We start from the raw sequence: 19,137 nt of genomic DNA on the forward strand, positions 1-19,137 counted from the left end.
GTTTATGGATTGGCTGATGGTGTTTTATTATTAGCTCATGAGATTCTGGTGCTGGCTCTTTATTTTTCTGTATTGACTCATGTGAGTTCTGTATTGGTTCATGAGATTCTGGTATTGAATCATGACCATGAGGTTTATACATTGTCTCATGTAATTCCGATATTGGCTTGACAGGCTCTGGAATTGACTCCGCAGATTCTGGCATTGACTCGACAGACTCTGGCTCTGATTCAGCAGGTTCAGGTGCACTGGTGACTAATAAGATGATTCAGAGATTGAACACATACAGCAGATAAACAGTGGAATAAAAAACACGGTGAGACTCTTCATACCAGTTTCTTCCCTGTGTCTGCTATGCTCCAGAACACTCTCCACTCTCTTTACTGCTTCTTCAATTACTTCGTGTTTCCCAGAAGTCTTCTCTTTCTTCTCAGAAATCTCCTCACCAATCTCCTCACCCTTCCCAGAATCCTCCACTGGTGGTGCTGTAGGGATTGCTTGGGAGCAATCATTCGAATAATCACAATGTTGGTTCATACACACAAACACACACACTGTGTTGTGCTCTACTAACAGCCATTAAACAGACAGCATACTAGCCAGAAATAACCTGTACATCAATCGTAAGACTTTCACACTATACATTCAATCTATAGCAACCACAGACCACAAGCTCCTCTGTGGTCTCTACTACACTTTTCATTGTCAACCACAGATTAGGGATATGTCACTAAAATCACATCTACCACAATATACTAGAACTTAATTGGACGCCTAACGATACCTTCCACAGTCTGTTTCTCGGATTCTCTGTGGTGTCTCCTATCTTTTTCAACAGGAATCTTGTTTTGTCCTGGGTGCTTGGTTTGGGGATTATGTCTGTGAGATACTGCAGTTTTTCAGAAAGAGGGACATGTCATTTTGGCTTTACAGGGCTTTGAAAATCAGGCTAAAAACACAGAATTACTTCATTCTAATCACATTATGTCTCAACGAAATTTATATTAAATTTCATTCTCATTGTCTGCTTTTTTACCAGTGTGTACAGGTATCTCTACTGGTTCCTTTGGATGAGATTCTGCTTTGTGTTTTTGGGAAATAAAAATTATTCATGAACAATTATCCATTCAGTTTATTTTACATACGTAAGTTATTGGGCCCTATCTTGCACCCAGCACAATTGACTTTGTACACCGATGCATGTATCATTCCTATTTTGCACCCGACTTTTCCACAGTGGACTTTTCCCTCTACAGACGCGCGTCTGTAAATTAGGGAATGAACTTGCGCTCCCGGGGGCGGTGCAGCGAAAAGAGGAGGCGTGTTCCGGCGCAAACGTTCAGGTTTAGAAAACAATTCCGCCACAGACCAGGAAAACCTAGTCTAAAGTCAGTGGCGCATTATTCAGAGGCTATTTTAAGGGCTTGGCCATAATGTAGCGTGTGCACAACGCGCATACACTTTGCTTCTCTCATCTACACACAGATGCAGCAGTTCACATTTTTGCAAACCAGACATAATTACAAGGAAAAATATTCCACACGAGGGAAATCATTGTGGTGTCCATGAAGATGTGAAAAAATAGGCATAAATCTAGCTTACACATTTACCCAAATTATTATACATCTGTTTAACCGAAGCTAATTTGGGTGGGTTTCTCCCATTCCCATACAATGTCACTTCTCTGTGTTTTACGGCCCTGACGAGAACGTCGGTCTCCTCAGCTGTGAACCGCTCCTGGCATGTGCCTGGCAAATCCACCGTTATAATAGCAATCCGCCATGGAACAAGCGCGCCTGCTTTTAAACAGAATGTGAGATGACGCTCTGATTGGTTTATTTTACGTTGCGCTCAAACCACACCTATATATATATGAAGAGTTCAAATGCAAAAGCCTCTAAGTGCCATCTGACATTTTCTTCTAGAATGATCATTTTTATCAAGCTTGTATATTTAAGTTCAGTAAATTCACTTAAAATTACTGAACTTAAATATACAAGCTTGATAAAAATGATCATTCTAGAAGAAAATTTCAGATGGCACTTAGAGGCTTTTGCATCTGAACTCTTCATATATTCTTGCTTTTATTTGTGCTTCTTTCTTTTTCACCTTCTGTTTCCCAGTAACTTTTGCCTTAGGCTTGTGCAGTGTTGTATGGCATGTAGTTTAAAAATATTATCACAGCTTAGGAGGTGACGAGAAATTATTTTTATATCACCGTCCCATTATCACTTACAGTTTTACCAATTTGTTTTCTTTTTGCATTTCATAGAATGAATCAGCTGTGCAATGGAGTGCAACTACAGTTTCTGTTCAGTGGTTTTGCTTGTTGTGTCTGAGCTTCATCGATGTGATTCTTAATTTGAATGTAGCTTCAGTAGTGACTGCACTTCTGAGTGATTGCTATGTGGTTGCAAGGGAGAACTAAAATACATGAAAAGTGGTACATGACGTTAAACAGACAAACCAAACTGCAATTAATCTCGAACGACAGATCGGTGTTGTTTGAGGTACACAAACGCTCCTGCGTGTACACAACGACCATGCTGTAATTTCATCAACACACGTACGCGGTACGCCACTGAGAATCTCAAAGATCTCCACCTTTATTAAATCCATCCGAGGAGCTGCTCTGTCTCGCGTCTCAGCTGAGCGGTTTATTCCTCCCTCCGTTTTTCATGCCAGCTTGACGTTTTCTGATCTGAGCTCGAGCTGGAGTTCTCGCTCACTCGTTAAACGTCATGCAGTATTCATTCCTCGGGTGTGTATGTGTGCTTCGATCAATGAGTGTGTGTGGAGGTTCTTTGTTTTATATATTCACAGGCTGCCCTAATCCGCTTTGTGCTGAAAGATGCAAAGTCACTCTATATTTTGACAGAGGAAAACACTGTCTAATTGAGCATTGATTTCCCACTGCGCACATGCTTTGGAGCCGTTACCCACAATCCTCTAGGGGTACGTTTGAGTAGATGACTTACTGGCAGCAGAGTTGCTGAGCTCTTGGCTTGGCTACAATGCTTTGACTGCCAATACAAGTCTTTGAAAGATGCTTCTAAAACAGACCAGTAACACTAGCACACACACACACACACACACACACACACACACACACACACACACACACACACACACACACACACACACACACTAATGCCCTTACCTGTGCTCTCTATATGTCTGTGCACAGGCCCCTCCTCCAGGGGTGTGGCTTTGTGGGGCGTGTCCTCAGTGAGAATATAAGAAGGGGGTGTGGCTGGGGGCGGGGCTTCTGTAGTGGTATAAAGTGTATTAGGCTCTATTTTAGCTGGTGGGACTGAAGGAGCATCTAATGGGATTTGAGGGGGAGTGTAATAGAAACAGGTTAGAGAAACCAGAGTCAGCATGGAATACGTGCAAACATACAAAGTGCTGAGCTTAACAAAACCTCTTGCATTTTAAATCTTGTAGTTCGGTTCTTGCAGTTGCTTTCAAGTGTCAAGTGTAATTCCATTCTGCACTGCAGAGGCATGTTATGAATTCATTCCATGTTCAATCTGTGTGTTAAAATATTCAGAATGGAATACTAGCGTACTGCTTACTGTGCAGTGTGTACTGTCCAGGGTTGTGCAAAATTCAGAATTGAATGATCGACTCCCTGTCAATGAATTTCAGTTGAACTAGTCACACCCCACAGGAAGCTAAACTGCAATGACAGGAAGAGGAATTGCAATTAAAAGTAATTCAACACGTTACATTCTGCTAAATGAAGTGATCCATTTGCTCCATTTTATTAATTTACATTGATTGTCTGTCTATCCATAAGGCCTCTATAAACCCCCAAACGTAAAGGCTTTTAAAACCTTTTTCAAAAATTTTAAACTACTTTTAAAATGTCTTTGCTTTTTTTGCAATTAAAATGACTTATGCATTACATTCTTGTTTTCTACATCAATTCAAATTCAACAATCGACTGAGAATTTTAAAGTAATTTTCAATTCAGTTCGAATGTCGCACAACCCTGAAATTGCCTACTATTAAAAAAAAAGTGATGCAGTATGTAACAACACCAATTTTGTTATTGTGTTAAATCAGTGCATGCCTTTTAATTCTCATACAGTAAATACAGGGATTTTATATTTTTATTATATTATTTTAGATAAAATGTATTTCCGTTTGCCAGTCTGCAGAAAGCATGGTAGTCATTGGGAACATATTCAGTGTGTCATCAGTTGATCTGACCAGAGCACATTTGTAATAGCAGAGCTCTTGAGTGAGTTGCTGTTAGATTGTGAAGCTGCGATTTATTGCAGATTGTCAGTATGCATGTGTTTGTGCATGTGTGTTTGTGCGCTCGTGGAGTTGCAGATGGCGCTCTGTTGGATTAAGGCACATTACATCATCATTAAGCTCTGCTAGCAACGCAGCAACTAGTATAGTCTATGTAAAGTACCGTATATTGCATAACATATTAATCTAGATATGTTATATTCAGGACTTACTGTGTCTAGCACCTTTTTTTCTCCCACCTCATACATAGAACATTTCGTAAAACATTAAAGTGTAATAATTAATAATAATAATAGATGAAAAGTTAATCTAATATGTACTTTTTAAATCTCAGTTGTTTTCAGCTAAATTATTTTATTTGTACACTTGGGTAATATAACTAGGTTTCTAGATCTGAATCTCTAGTCTATGCAGATGCTATGCATAATTTCTAGCTTTTTTCCTACTTTACTGCTACAACTACGGGAGCCTTTGAGGGTCACCCTGTCCCACCTGTGTTCAAAGCTGGTGTTTCTGTTATAGCTGTAGTGAAATCTTCATCTGAAGTGTCAGTCACTGTTGGCATTAAAGACGAACAATAGCAAATTAATACGCATTTGAAAACAACACCTGCAGGCATTTGTCTGAAACTACAGCAACTGAAGAACCACAGACAGACAGACTCTGATTTTATGCTGTCAAATGTGGATTATTCCTTCTTGATATCGCTGTCTTCTGATAATATACACAACTGTTCAAAAGTTTGGGGTCGGTATGGATTAAGGCTGCATTTATTTGATCAAACAATACAGTGAAAACAGTAATATTGTGAAATTCAATTCAATTTTAAAAAAAAACTTTCTGTTTCAATATATATATATATATTAATATCAGTCCCTCCAGGATTTCACGATTTTTTTGTGTGATTTTTGCAATCAAAATCAATGATTTTGTGGTGGTAATTTCCAGAAATTTGTGAAATTTTTTGCGATTTTTATATTTTATAATTAGGACATCTCATTTACCATAATAGTATTATGTCAGATGCACAATAGTCATACATGACACAAATCACAAACAAAATGCATCAAGCTTGTTTATTTTGGTCTAATCAAATTAACTTTTAAAACAACCTATGGACAATTTTTCTACCTGACCTATGTAAATATTAACAGCAGGTGTAGTAATTTATACTGTAGAACTGTGTGTAAATCCTGAGTTGAGGCTTCTCCTGAGCTGCTGTAGGCAACCAGTTATTTATAGTGCGGCGTTTTGCATGGCGTCCCCACTGCGTATAGCAACGCAATACAAAGTGTCAGTTCGAAAGGGAACTACACGGTTACTATCGTAACCTCATTTTCCTGAGACTAGGGAACGAGTATTGCGTTGCCGGCCGCACTATAGAGACCTGGCAAGTTGTCGCTTCAGTCGTTAAACCTGCTAAAATGGCATTTTTCGGGGACTAATATCATAGACGGTAAAAGAATAATATGGGCTAAGTCCGCGCCCCATTGGCGGGCTCTGATGTGTAATGGCGTGATGCTAGCTTATTGGCGCACACGTCAGAGGCGCCCGCGCCATTGGATGTGCAGTTTCCGCAGCACAGCCAATGAGTGAGCCAGACACTCACTGTGCAGCTGCAGCCTTCAAAATGCGCTTCAGTTAATCGAGGAAAAGGAGTTTCCCCTTTTCCTGCAACATCTGTATCCACGTAAAAATGCATTGAAACTTTAATTAAACTAGAGATATTTCAATTGGGTGATTATAATTTAATGTTTTGTGAGATATTTTTCATTTTTTGTGATTATTTTGCGGTTAAATTAGGAATTATGCAGGATCGCAAAAAAATGCGACATTTTGTTGATTTTGCGTTGTATTCAGCGATCGCGGAATCGCGAAAAACTGGAGGGACTGTAATATGTATCATTGATATGATATGTGATTGATATATATATATATATATATATATTTTAAAATGTAATTTATTCCTGTGATCAAAGCTGAATTTTCAGCATCATTACTCCAGTCTTCAGTGTCACATGATCCTTCAGAAATCACTCTAATATGATGATTTGCTGATTCTTTGATGAATAGAATGTCTTTACTCTATAATTTTTGATTAATTTTATACATCCTTGCTAAATAAAAGTATTAATTTCTTTCCAAAAATGCATACTGATCCCAAACTTTTGAACAGTATAGTATACACAACAAATACTGACCTACAGTATATATTTTTAAGATGTAATGTTGGAACTTTGACTCCTTAATGCATGTCATTCGCTTAAATTAATGTTTGTTTGAATTATGCTAAATTTTCCTAAGTGAAAGAGAGAATGTCTTCCTGTCATTTCCTGTGGTGTTTGTGTGTACTGGTTTGTGGCTATTGCCCAACTGACCAACCAGCATCCAGAGGATCAGACTCGCTGCTCTGACCTCGTAATCCCTGTCTGAACACACACACACTGACCCTGTATAATCCCTGTGTGTGCGTGCGTGCACAGAAGGACATTCATCCCACATTAAAATGAACACACACTGTAATGGTGTGGCTGTTCGTCACTGTAAAAAGTGATCAGTCGACTTAACTTAAAATTTTTTTAAGGAAACCTGTTGTCTTCAAATTATTAAGTAAATAAACTTCATGCTTAATTGAAAAAAATAAGTAATGTGGAATTGTCAAGTTCACATAATTAAATTTTTAAAGTTTATTTACTTAATAATTTTAAGGCAACGGGTTTACTTCATTTTTAAGTGAAGTTTAAAAGTAAGTGAACTGAACACTTTTTACAAGACCTATGTTTCGGGGTTTGCCTTGCATTACCCTGGCCTACATATCATCTCCCCCTCTTCTTACACATTTGAGCCTGTGTGTGTGTGTGTGTGTGTGTGTGTGTGTGTGTGTGTTTGTTTATATTACATTGTGGGAACCAAATGGCCCCACAAGGATAGTAAAACCTGAGATCACCTCCATTGTGGGGACCAGCCAGCGGTCCCCATGAGGGAAATGGGTTAATAAACATACTAAATGATATTTTTTTGAAAATGTAAAAATGCAGAAAGTTTCCTGTGATGGGTAGGTTTAGGGGTAGGGTTAGTGTAAGGGGACAGAATATACAGTTTGTACTGTATAAAAACCATTACGTCTATGGAGAGTCCCCACAAAGATATGTGCGCCTGTGTGTGTGTGTGTGTGTGTGTGTGTGTGTGTGTGTGTGTGTGTGTGTGTGTGACCTGTAGACCTTTATACTACAGGGGAGAGAAAACAGGGACATGATCTACGAGTTTGATTTCTCTAGGCCATATGCCACACACACACACACACACACACACACACACATGTAGTGTTTTCATATTTTATGGGGACTTTCCATAGACATAATGATTTTTATACTGTACAAACTGTATATTCTATTCCCTTACACTAACCCTACCCCTAAACCTACCCATCACAGAAAACTTTCTGCAATTTCACATTTTCGAAAAAAAATCACTTTTTTGATTTACAAGCCGTTTTCCTCATGGGGACCAAAAAATGTCCCCACCCGAACAAGGATTTCGGATATTGCCATCCTTCCCCACAACGTGATGATTACCAACTCACACACACACACACACACACACACACGCACACAAAACTCAAAAAGAGCCAAGTTAGTTGCCTTACACAAAAACACACACTCTGTCTGTTATGGTGACAGATAGAGTGAATTTAAGATTGTCACAACTTGCATTCTAAACTCTAATGTGGCTCCAGTGACATCATTTCCTGTTTATTCCCACATTTAATTTTCCTGAATGGCAGCTCAGATGCACCAGCGTCATGTCGCTGGAAGGCAGTTTAAAGCTTTACGACGTTACACAAACGCTCTTAAATTCCTGACATCACAGAGTCCCAGGCTCCACTTCTCCTAAGTGCTTTTCCGCAGAAACACGGACAGCTTTAAAATTAGACTAACGCTACGGCGACAGGATCTACTCAGCGTTCCTTGAAAAATGCTCCGTCACAATGCATAAATCAAGCCAGTTTGAGAAAACTTTCTGGCTGAGTTAAATCGCATGTATTTTGTAAACCGTTCTGGAGTTATGAGTGCTTCGAGATCCTTTAAATGTGTTTGGAATAGTGCTAGATACTTACACACACACATACAAACCAATGGTCCTCTAATCTGAAAGACAACTGCTGAGAAGTTAAAGTAGCAACTGTTGTCATGGAGGAAAGCAATTGTAGAGATATGGCATAGAAACACATTTGTTTATCATAGTTCCTGTAAATATATCATAGTTATTATAGTTATTGTTACTACTGTAAAACCACTATAAACATAGGAAGCTTTCTTTTTTATTTGTTTGTTTTTGTTCTGTAATTTTCTGTAAATGTAAATTGTCTTTTTAACATCTTACTGTATTGACAACAATTGTCTCATTTGTGCTTATTTTTACTGTAAAGAATTTTTTTTATTTTCATAAAAAATAAGCTTTTAAATTATTAATTATTTATTAAATTATTAAAATATAGTTAATAAGTAGCCTATAATTAAGCATATATAGCTAGAATATAAATAATAGATAATTAATATAATCTAGTAATTTACACTATTTTTTTGTATTATTTATATACTTTTATAGTCTTTTTTATATTTTGATTTAGCCTTTATTTATAAATTTTTTCAGTTTTCGTTCTGACTTTACTTTTAGTAATTTTGTTATGTGCTTTTGTAATTTTTTTGTTTTAGTTTAATATATATTTCTATTTAGCTTTTTTATTCAGTTCAGTGCCTTAACTAACTGAAATTAAATAAGTGTAAGTAGAAGTTTTTCATCTAATTTTTTACTTTATTTTATTTTTATTTCAATTAACAAAAACTTTATTTTCACTCTAAAAATGCTGGGTCATTTCAACCCATGTTTGGGTCAAATATAGACAAGCCCAACCGTTAGTTTAAATCAAACAGTTTAAGCAGGTTCATTTAAACCAACGGTTGGGTTCATCCATATTTGACCCAAACATGGGTTGAAACATCCCAGCATTTTTAGAGTTCTGATTGACATTTTAGTTTTATAAGACCAACTTACCACAGTTTTACTGTAACAATAACTCCAGTAACTATGGTGATTTGGGGGGGAATTATGGTTATCATGGTGAATTTCTGCAGGGGTGTTTCTGAGAGCAAACCACCAGCTGTACTGTTGTTTTCTGGGAAATCCCTTCTTAAATTTTGGCTGAGAACCTATGTGTGTGTGTTTGTGTTTAGTGCATGTAATGATGTAGGCGTGTCCTCAGAGTAAATCTCTAATTTCTCTTATTCTCTTTGAACCCTTAAGGAATTACGTCATCTTTCCTGCATCTCTCTATGTTCCTTCCTCTGTATCTCCCTTCATCTTTCTTCCTCCTGCTCTCTGATGTTAGGCTGAATTGCGGCTAGATTCGGTGATTTGACGATGATGAAAGCCACGGGACGGGCGGCCCATGAAAAATGAAGAAGACATAACGAGGGATGGAGCACAGAGACAAGGAAGAAAGAGAGAGCGAGGGATGACTGACATATCAGAGAGAGAGAGAGGATGAAAGAGCCATCCTCTCGTTTCTTGAGGGTTCTGTACTTACTGGAACCAGAAGACGAGCCAGCCTGCGCCTGAGAACCTGAGAGAGAGAGAGAGAGAGAGAGAGAGAAAGTGTGTGTGTCAGTAGCTTTGTTCCAAAACCTAGTCAGTTGTTTTCTACATAGACAGCTGCCTTCTAAGCCGGCATCCGGACTGAAATGGAACATCATGAGTGACTGATCTGGAACATTCTGCATCACAGATGTTGCTAGACGTAAATAACATCCAAGCTTATAGTCTATCATGGCCAGATAAAGATATAAAAATCGATCTAAATGTAAAAGAATAGCAGAGCCCACACCACACTTATGACGATAACGGCATCATTTGGAATCAGAATAGTTCTGTCCAGCGATGAACGATAAAAACATTGACAGCCAATCAGAATCCATCCTGCTTTAATGAGCTTGAGCATTTAAAGCGACAGGCGACAAAACTGAAGCATGCACTTAGAATAAACAGAACGATTTCGTCCGCTGGTTGACGCTAATATAGTCATCTTTACAGTTATCGTTCTTCGTGTCATATTGTATAGTGCAAAAATTTAAATAATTCAAGATATTTAATTTGGCTGTTAGTGCTGTCATCAATTTTAAGTAGAAAATTTAACAAAGCACTTTACAATAAGATCTAATTTGTTAACATTATTACTAACAATAATAAATACTTCTATAGCCTTTATTAATCTTATTTATAGTTAATTTCAAGACTAATACATTTAAAAAAAAATCAAAAGTTAACCTGTTAGCACCAGCTAATGCATTGTGAACTAACATGAAAAACGATGAACAATTGTTTTAAATTAGTTTAAGTTAACAATTGCATCGCCAGTTGTGAATTTGCATGCGCATTTGAATGTACACATGAATATGAATTTGTATGTTAATGTGTAAGTGAATTTAAATATTAAATGAAATATGCATATACTAAATAAATTATACAAATAATCAAACCGCAATTTTGATCAGATGCTATGCTTGTTGCAATGCATTCAGGCATTCAATATTTTGTCCAAATGCAGCAGAATTTAGAAATAGGCCTCTACAAATGAAACGCATTCATTTATAATAAACACTGCAGCTTTCCATGTAAAATAAGAACTGTCCGTTTCATAGTATATTAAATAAATATATGCATAAATTAAATTATGAATTTTAATCAATGTGTTCATTGCAATGCATTCAGGTATTCTGTCCCTTTTTTGCCATCTAGGTAGGGAGCTCACTAGGTTTTGGAACAGAGCTAGTCTATTAAGGTCAGATAAATACAGTACAACAATAAAGATATAGTTCTGAATATCATTCTAGTGGTTCCTGTTCTGACAGTGATCAGTGCAGATTTGGGACGCTCTCTCCACAGAGGAACCTGTGCGCGTGTGTTTTGCAGGCTGGGAAGGCAGTATGGCGGTGTGCGTCTGCGCGCTCCTCCTCTGTTCTCTGGGAATTGGGCCGCCACACCAGCAGTCTTGATCTTACTGTGAGCTGACAGCTCTGTGAAGTCTAAAAGGCTCTGCAGCGCTCGGGTGTGTAAGTGAAGTGAGTTGAGATCTGCAGTCTGCTGAATTCATCTGTGTGTGTGTGTGATGCCCTAGATTATTATTTTATCACGAGTGCTGCTGGTAAAATGGAGGGATGTTGTGTTCCAAAGGATCTCCCTTTGGATACTGTACAGAAGGGAGGAAAAATGAAATTCGTGTTCATCTTCGCTTTATCTCTTTTTCTCATTCTATCGCCGTGTCCTTATCCGCCTTTTTTCTTTGTCTTGCTTTTGGTTTATCCCTCATTTCAGTCCCTCCTGATCGTTTTGTCCACATTTTCAGGGATAAATCAGATCCAGGCTGGTGGATAACCGTCCGTCTGGTTTCTCTGTGTGTGTGTGTGTGTGTGTGTCGGAGTGTAAAGATCTCTGAAGCTCAGAGGAATTCTGGTCGAGGAATTGTGAAACCAGAAAATAATGAGGAGTTCTCGGTATGACGGGCTTAGATATGCGAGACCTGTATGATTTAGGAGAAAATTAATTCCCTTTTACAGTAGAATAGAATATTATATAATGAATTAATCTTGCTCATATCTGATTATTGTGTGTACCTGATATTCGCACACTTGATGCAATTGATTTTGCAACAAAACTTTTTTTGATTTTGTATTCACAACAGCAACTAGGAACAAGAACCTATAATTAATGTATAAGATATACCATCACAAAGGACACACTACATCCAACAGGAGTAACTGTTGACGCAAGAGGAAGCTTGTCGGACAGGGATGACCAGGTACTAACCTGGATTGTATCCAAACCACAGCTGTCCAACTCACAGCAGAATTAAATGCACAACTTGTTTCCACAAAACTGTTTGTCAGGAGCTCCACAGAGTCGATATTCATGGTCGGGCTGCTATTGCCAAACCTTTGGTCACTTGTTTCAATGCCAAATGTCGGTTTCAATTACCCTGGAAATCCAGAGTTCTCGAGAGAGCACAAGTTGAATTTGCTCAGCAAGTTTACTCTGGCATCGAGTAATGAGCATATGCCCTTGTATCTGAGCTGCACCAATCACATCGGGTTATCTGATATAGATAGAGGCGAGATGACGACAGCGTTGTGACAGCGAAGTCATTAGTAACATTGTAAGATGGCTATGGATGAACACCAGTTGTTTGAAACGGCTTTGGTCGCTACAATGAACGAGTTAGACTTGGCTTTTTATCTAAAAGAGGAACAGAAGACGCCGCTCGAATCGTTCCTTTGCAAGAAGGGCGTTTTTGCTGTTTTGCCGATCAGATACAGCAAGAGTCTAATCTACCAGTTATCTCCGCTGGTAGCTAAGCGTGGGGCTTGTTGTGATTGGTCGTAGTGTTATCCAATTACGTGCAGTGAGATTTTCAAATACATGCTTGGTGCCGCCCCTCGAGCTGGCCGATCTTCATTAGTGGATGCCAGACCATTAATCTTTCAGATTTAGGTCTGGATTTCCAGGCTAGGTTTCAATGGTGCCAGTCGAGGACATCTTGGGCAGTGGACAATGTGAAACATGCGTTGTTCTCTACTGAGTCCACCTTCACTGTCTCTCCGTGTGAGTTACGGTGTGGAGAAGCCCCAAGGAGTCTCAACACCCGGACTGAAGCGCGGGGTGGATCCGTGATGGTTCGGGCTGTAATATCATGGGATTCCCCACTGTGCTTGATGTGCGCGTCACTGCCAAGGACTACAGAACCGTTCTGGAGGAGCATGTGCACCTCATGTTTCAAACACTGTACCCTGAAGGCAGTGCCGTGTATCAGCATGAAATGCACCAATACACACTGTGTCAGAATGGTGTGATGAACATGGAAGTGAAGCTGAACATCTCCCATGGCCTGCACAGTCACCAGATGTAAATATGTTTGAGCCACTTTGGGGTATTTTGGAGAAGCGAGTCTGAAAACGGCTCAAAATCCCGCAGGACTTGTATCTGTCATTCCCAAGATCTATTGATGCTGTATTGGGCACAAAAGGAGGCCCTACACCATACTAATACTTTATTGAGGTCTGTTTCAGTTTCATTTCCAAGCCCTGTATATGTTGCATGTGTCAGTGTGTGTATTTTACTCACACGAGTTGGGGGATCCGTTGGGTGTTGGTAAATATGATCCTGGTTTCCAGGTCTTGGCTTTGAATCCTTTTTTGCAGCGCTGACAGTCCTGTCCGGTCGTGTTGTGTTCACACTGACACTGTAAGTTCCCTTCCACGTACACACACTGAGACGCGTGGAGATTACACTTACACCTGAACGACAGAAAGATGGAGAAACATCATTTGGCATTACTTGCATTTTTGTCAAGCTTTTTACACGCCACTGCTTTAGATGTACTGTAATACAGCCAATCTGAATGATTTGATGTGCATTTGAATGTGAATTTAAATTTAAATTTTATTATTATTAGGGGTGCACCGAAATTTCGGTCGCCGAAATTTTCGGCCGAAAATGCCATTATCGGTTTCGGGCCGAAATAAAACAAACTGCCGAAAACGTAAATCGAAAGTGAATGCCACCCGCCCGTCCCATCCGTGCGCAAGCGCTTAGGTTTCACTCACGGTCGAGCTGTTATCACGCGTCTGCCTATCAAAGATTAAGCATGTCAGAGGGCTGTCACTTATTGCACAAGCGATCGGACCAACCAACACATGTTTCGAAAACGAAAATAGGGAACGGCCTTCTCTCGGAGCGCGTCCAGCTCGTCACGATACGCCCGCAGCGAACGCACGTCACACAGCAACTGCAGGTTCTGACACACACACACACACACACACACACACACTCACAAAATAGCCTATTTATGTATAATATAGTGCATAATAAATGTAGCCTTCAGTAATGTTTTTCATTGATGTTATGGCAGTCCACATTGCTGACTTGTGTGCGTCTCAAGCACTGTCTTTACGTTCGTCCTAATGCCTGTTTAGTTGTCCGTGGATTTGCCTATGTTGAAAACGCATCAACGCCAAATATAGGCAATTTACTAACGATTCAATGAACACTTATGTCTCAAAAATCGAACAGGATTTTTTTCACAAAAGTGACAGCCCTATACGTGAGGACACCAAAGTTGCAATATGTAACATTTGTTCTGCAAAAATCTCCAAAATTGTGGATTTTTTTTTTTGCTCAACTTTTAAAAAACTATTTTATTTAATGGAACATAAAACTTGAAGGATAATATTATTTGGTATTATTATTTATATTTATTGTTAAAATATTGTATGTTTTGTTATGTAACTGTTAATAAAAGTTTGATTATTATATTGTGATTTTTCATTTAAGATCCATTAATTTCAAGCAATTTAAATATATATATAAAATGTATACGTTTTTTAAAAGAAGCCATTTTCGGCTTCAGTTTCGGTTTTCGGCCAAGTGCATCCTAAATTTTCGGTTTCGGTTTCGGCCCAGAATTTTCATTTCGGTGCATCACTAATTATTATTTTATATATTATTATAGTATTTATTAATATTTAGAATTAGAATTTATTTTGATATTTTCAGTTTTCATGGTTCAGTTCAAAGTTTAGTAATAGTTCTTCATCCAAGTTATTTGCCAAGGCAACATTTCTTGTTTAATTGGTTTTTTTTAAGTTTTTCCCCTAATATTCATAATTTATTTTATTTCAGCTTCAATTCAATTAATAAAAAAAATAATACATTTCTTTTAGTTAACAATAATGACTGGTCAATGTGAATTTTAATATTAATGTCAGTGTTATTCGAATATTATTTATATACTATTATAGTATTTAGTAATATTTAGAATTAGCTTTTATTTAATTTTTTTATTTCAGTTAAAATTTCAGTTTCATGTGCTTTTGTAATTTTGTTATTTTTTGTATTTCTATTTTATTTCAAATATAGTCATTTTAGTTTTTCAACTTAAACTTATTTTATCTTTTTATGTTATGTAATATTTATATTTTATTAACTTTATTTCAATTAACTATTATGTTTAGCTACAGTAACAAGAATGACACTGGTTAATGTGAATGTGAATTTGATTTAAATTCTAATGTCAAATTTTTTTATTTGAATGTGAACATAAATGTGAACTTCTTATATTAATGTGCATGTAAATTTGCATCTGAATTTGATTCTGAATAACTTATTCCCCACACCAATTTTTCTTTCAAGAAAAAAGACAGGGAAAAAGTATTTGAGACAGTTTTGACATTGTGGTTTTAAATGATTGAGTGTGCCAAAGTCATTAAGAAATGAATGAATACGGTATGAAGGCCAGTATAGAAGCATTTCAAACCAGCTAACTAATAAGCTGCGCTCAAGCAGGGCCGAGCGCTTTCAGAGACGTGAAATACAGGTGTGAGTGTGTGTTGGCAGGTGGAAATGCATCCAGAGCAATGAACACAGGTGTGTGCTGTAGATTGGGCCCAGTATAGCAGAAATGAGCGTTTGTGTAAGACCAAATGGCCCTGATCCTAAATGAGACTTTTCCACCTGAGCAGAACAGTGTGTGTGTGTGTGTGTGTGTGTGTGTGTGTGTGTGTGTGTGTGTGTGTGTGTGTGTGTGTGTGTGTGTGTGTGTGTGTGTGTGTGTGTGTGTGTTGTGTGTGTTACTGTCGAGCTTCAATCCAGTTTGTTCCGCTGGAGTGAACATGGATCCATCAGCATCAAATATTCACAACATCATCCTGTACCTTGAGCCAACCCTCATCTATCTCTCTCACACTCTTTTTTTCTCGCTTTTTCTTTTCCACTGCCTGTGAACATTTTTCCCCCTCGTTCTCCTTCCCTCATCTCCGACACCAGTGCTCTTCCACCATGCGGTGTAGTAAGTGGTCTGACTTAAGCTGTCTGTAGTGTGACGTGTTACTTCATTTATCGGACGTTTCCGTGTGCGTCAATGTGCACTTTAAAACATAAAAGCTCCAATTAGGGTTTATAGCCAAAAAGGGTTTAACAGTCTAATGCCATACGTTTGACCCTTTTAAAAGCTTTACAAAGAAGTTTTTTATTCTCTAGTTGTTTAGAAAAGCACGTGTGATCTGGTGCTTTAAAGAATGCAGAAACCAAAACAATGATAAATGAATATGCATTTGTGACCCTGGATCACAAAACCAGTCACGAGTCGCACGGGTTTATTTGTGGCAATAGCCAACAATACACTGTATGGGTCAAAATGATAGATTTGTCTTTTATGGCAAAAATCATTAGGATATTAAGTAAAGATCATGATCCGTGAAGATATTTTGTAAATTTCCTACCGTAAATATATAAAACATTTGTTTTTGTGAGTGAATTTTCTCAATGTTTCGATTTTTTTGCACCCTCAGATTCCAGATTTTCAAATAGTTATATCTCGGCCACATATTGTTATTTATAAACAAACCATACATCAATGGAAAGCTTATTTATTCAGCTTCATATGATGTATAAATCTCAATTTAAAAAAATTGACCCATGTGACTGGTTTTGTGGTCCAGGGTCACATATGTGATGTAAAATGGTCAAATGTTAATGTGATTAAGTTATTCATGAGTGAAGAGTAAGAACAACCCTGTTGTCCATGTTATGACCTCTTTAAGCGTCTAGACTAGAGAGTCATTCTGAACTGAGGAGTCTGAATGTTTCCCTAGCTGTTTTCTCTCTGGAATTTGCAGTTTGGTGTGTGTGTGTGGTGTGTGTGGGTCTAATGTGCGGTTGTCCTGCTGGGATAAGGATGGTGTCCTATACGAGCCGCTGGGACAGCAGAATTACTCCCACCATCTGCTGGCCCTCACCTCTCACAAATGCTGCGCTCACACTCTCAGGTTTTCTTCATATCAGCTCACAATGCAAAACACACACCAGTGCACTCTGACCTTATAAAGCCTACAGTATCATGCTTTGATATGCACATTTCTAAAGCCTCTAAATGATCACCACGATCAAACTTTGCTGAAAAACCTGTTACACACAATCCACTGCATGCCTTCTGTCATTTGATTGATATAGTTTAGACTTTTTTATCAAGTAAAATGCCTTTTAGTATAATTGTAGGTTGTGGTTCACGTCACATTTTTTTCCTGTGAAATCTTTACTGATTTTTATAAAGTAAAATCATGTTCAAATGTGAGTCTCAAAACAGGCTTTTTGAGGAAGGTTTATTTCTTCATCTCTCAATCATCATTGTATTACATTGCATTATGTTTTTAAACTACTCTTTGATCATAAAACTAAAGCAAATCATCTTACTAAGACATTATTGGCAGAAATACAATAACGACTGATATTTAAATGCATTTTACATAAGTAGTCTGTTATACTGTTATAAAGATCTCATTGATTTACATTACAATAATTTTCCATCTTACTTCCATTTAAATATCAGCATCTGCACCAAATTGCATATTTTTGCTCAGTTTGTGCCTCTGAATAAAATTGAAGTGTTTGAGCTCCATATTCTCACTAAATCATACTTTATGAGCCACAAAAGCCTGATGTATCAAATATCAATAAAAACACATATGCAACGTTTTTTTATTTTGTCTGAAGGTTAAATAAACTGTTCAAATAAAATGTAGGCTTTTTGAAATGTAGCCACTAGTTAATTCAGTAATTTAACTGAATGGTTACTTCAATAACAGCCAGTGTTTCCATTGGGATTCGAGGATGAACTTAACCTTCATTCTCCACATCCTGACTCCAGACTTTTTTTTTTACGTATTTTTTTGCATTTTGCACTCACAAAGAGCAATTTCTAGCTGGCTGAATATTTTTATAGCAGAGTGTAACTAGAATTTTTTTAATTCATAACAGAAATTCCCATTGCTTTTGAATATTTTATTTTTTTCAGGTCTGCAAATCATAATATTAAATCTCCGTTTTCCATGACCATGAGAATCCTGTTCAATAATCATGGCCTGATTCCCGGGACAACGCTTTCATCCTCCCTACAATCGACTGGATTCAGGTACGATGATAAAAAAGTTCATGAAGTTTCTTCAGATGCGTGTTTAGGTTTTCTAAAGAACTAGAGAATCAAAAGTTCTTTCTAGATTTTCAAAAGGTTCTACTATGACATCATCACGGCGTAAAAGCCTTTTTGGATTGGAATCGGAATTCTAATTGGAACTGTCGCTGTCGCTCTGGCTGTCTTTCTTTTAGAGTCTCTGTGAGTTATGGATTATGTGAGCGGTTTCACGATGAGCAAATCAAACAAACAAAACAAACATGAATCCGCACTGAGACTCAGCCGAAGCCAGGAACTCTCTCGTTCTCTGATTTTCTCTGTCTGGCTTCTGTCTCTTCTTTTTCCTCCTCTGTTCATTAGATGATAGAACACCACCAGATCTCTCTGTTTCTCACTCACACACATTTCCTGCGATTAATTATGAGCGATTCATTCCCTCTGAGACCCTCCAGAGCAGAGATGAAGGTGTATAAAGAGCAGTTGGTGAAATCTCATCCAGTAAACTGACCCTTATCTTGTGTTGTTCTGACAGGATTTGTTTTTATTTGTTTGCTATGTGATTGCTGTGTAGCAAAACGCTATAGTAAATTTCTATTTGATTCGATGGACTCTTTTCTAAGCTCTGCCCCCATTTGTTTTTTTTATTAATGTTGTTAATGTAATTTGTAAAATCTCATACATCCTTCTTCTGGCGATGATTCATAAATCATGTCAATGTTCTTCAAGTTCAAGGCGTTTTTGGTACATCGCTTTATTATAATTAGCTTTATTTCAAAATAATAGTGTGTGATATGTTCATGCTATATGTGTCTGATTTAATTGGAAAAGATAGAGTTTAAATTGAGTATTGTACA

At 37.7% G+C, this 19,137-nt stretch overlaps 1 protein-coding gene across 2 annotated transcripts in view; it reads right to left on the minus strand.

The window, feature by feature from the left end:
* Positions 1–19,137, minus strand: part of ntng2b (netrin g2b) — a 71,556-nt gene that overhangs the window by 16,969 nt on the left and 35,450 nt on the right. For both annotated transcript variants that reach the window (XM_081391914.1, XM_081391915.1), the window contains exons 4-5: positions 13,441–13,613; positions 9,854–9,889 (exon numbers count right to left, since the gene is read on the minus strand). In XM_081391914.1, coding sequence (XP_081248040.1) covers positions 9,854–9,889; positions 13,441–13,613 — 209 coding nt within the window. The remainder of the gene's footprint in view (positions 1–9,853; positions 9,890–13,440; positions 13,614–19,137) is intronic.

This window comes from Scardinius erythrophthalmus (genome assembly GCF_964197995.2).
Source record: "Scardinius erythrophthalmus genome assembly, chromosome: 17".
Taxonomy (NCBI): Eukaryota; Metazoa; Chordata; class Actinopteri; order Cypriniformes; family Leuciscidae; genus Scardinius; species Scardinius erythrophthalmus.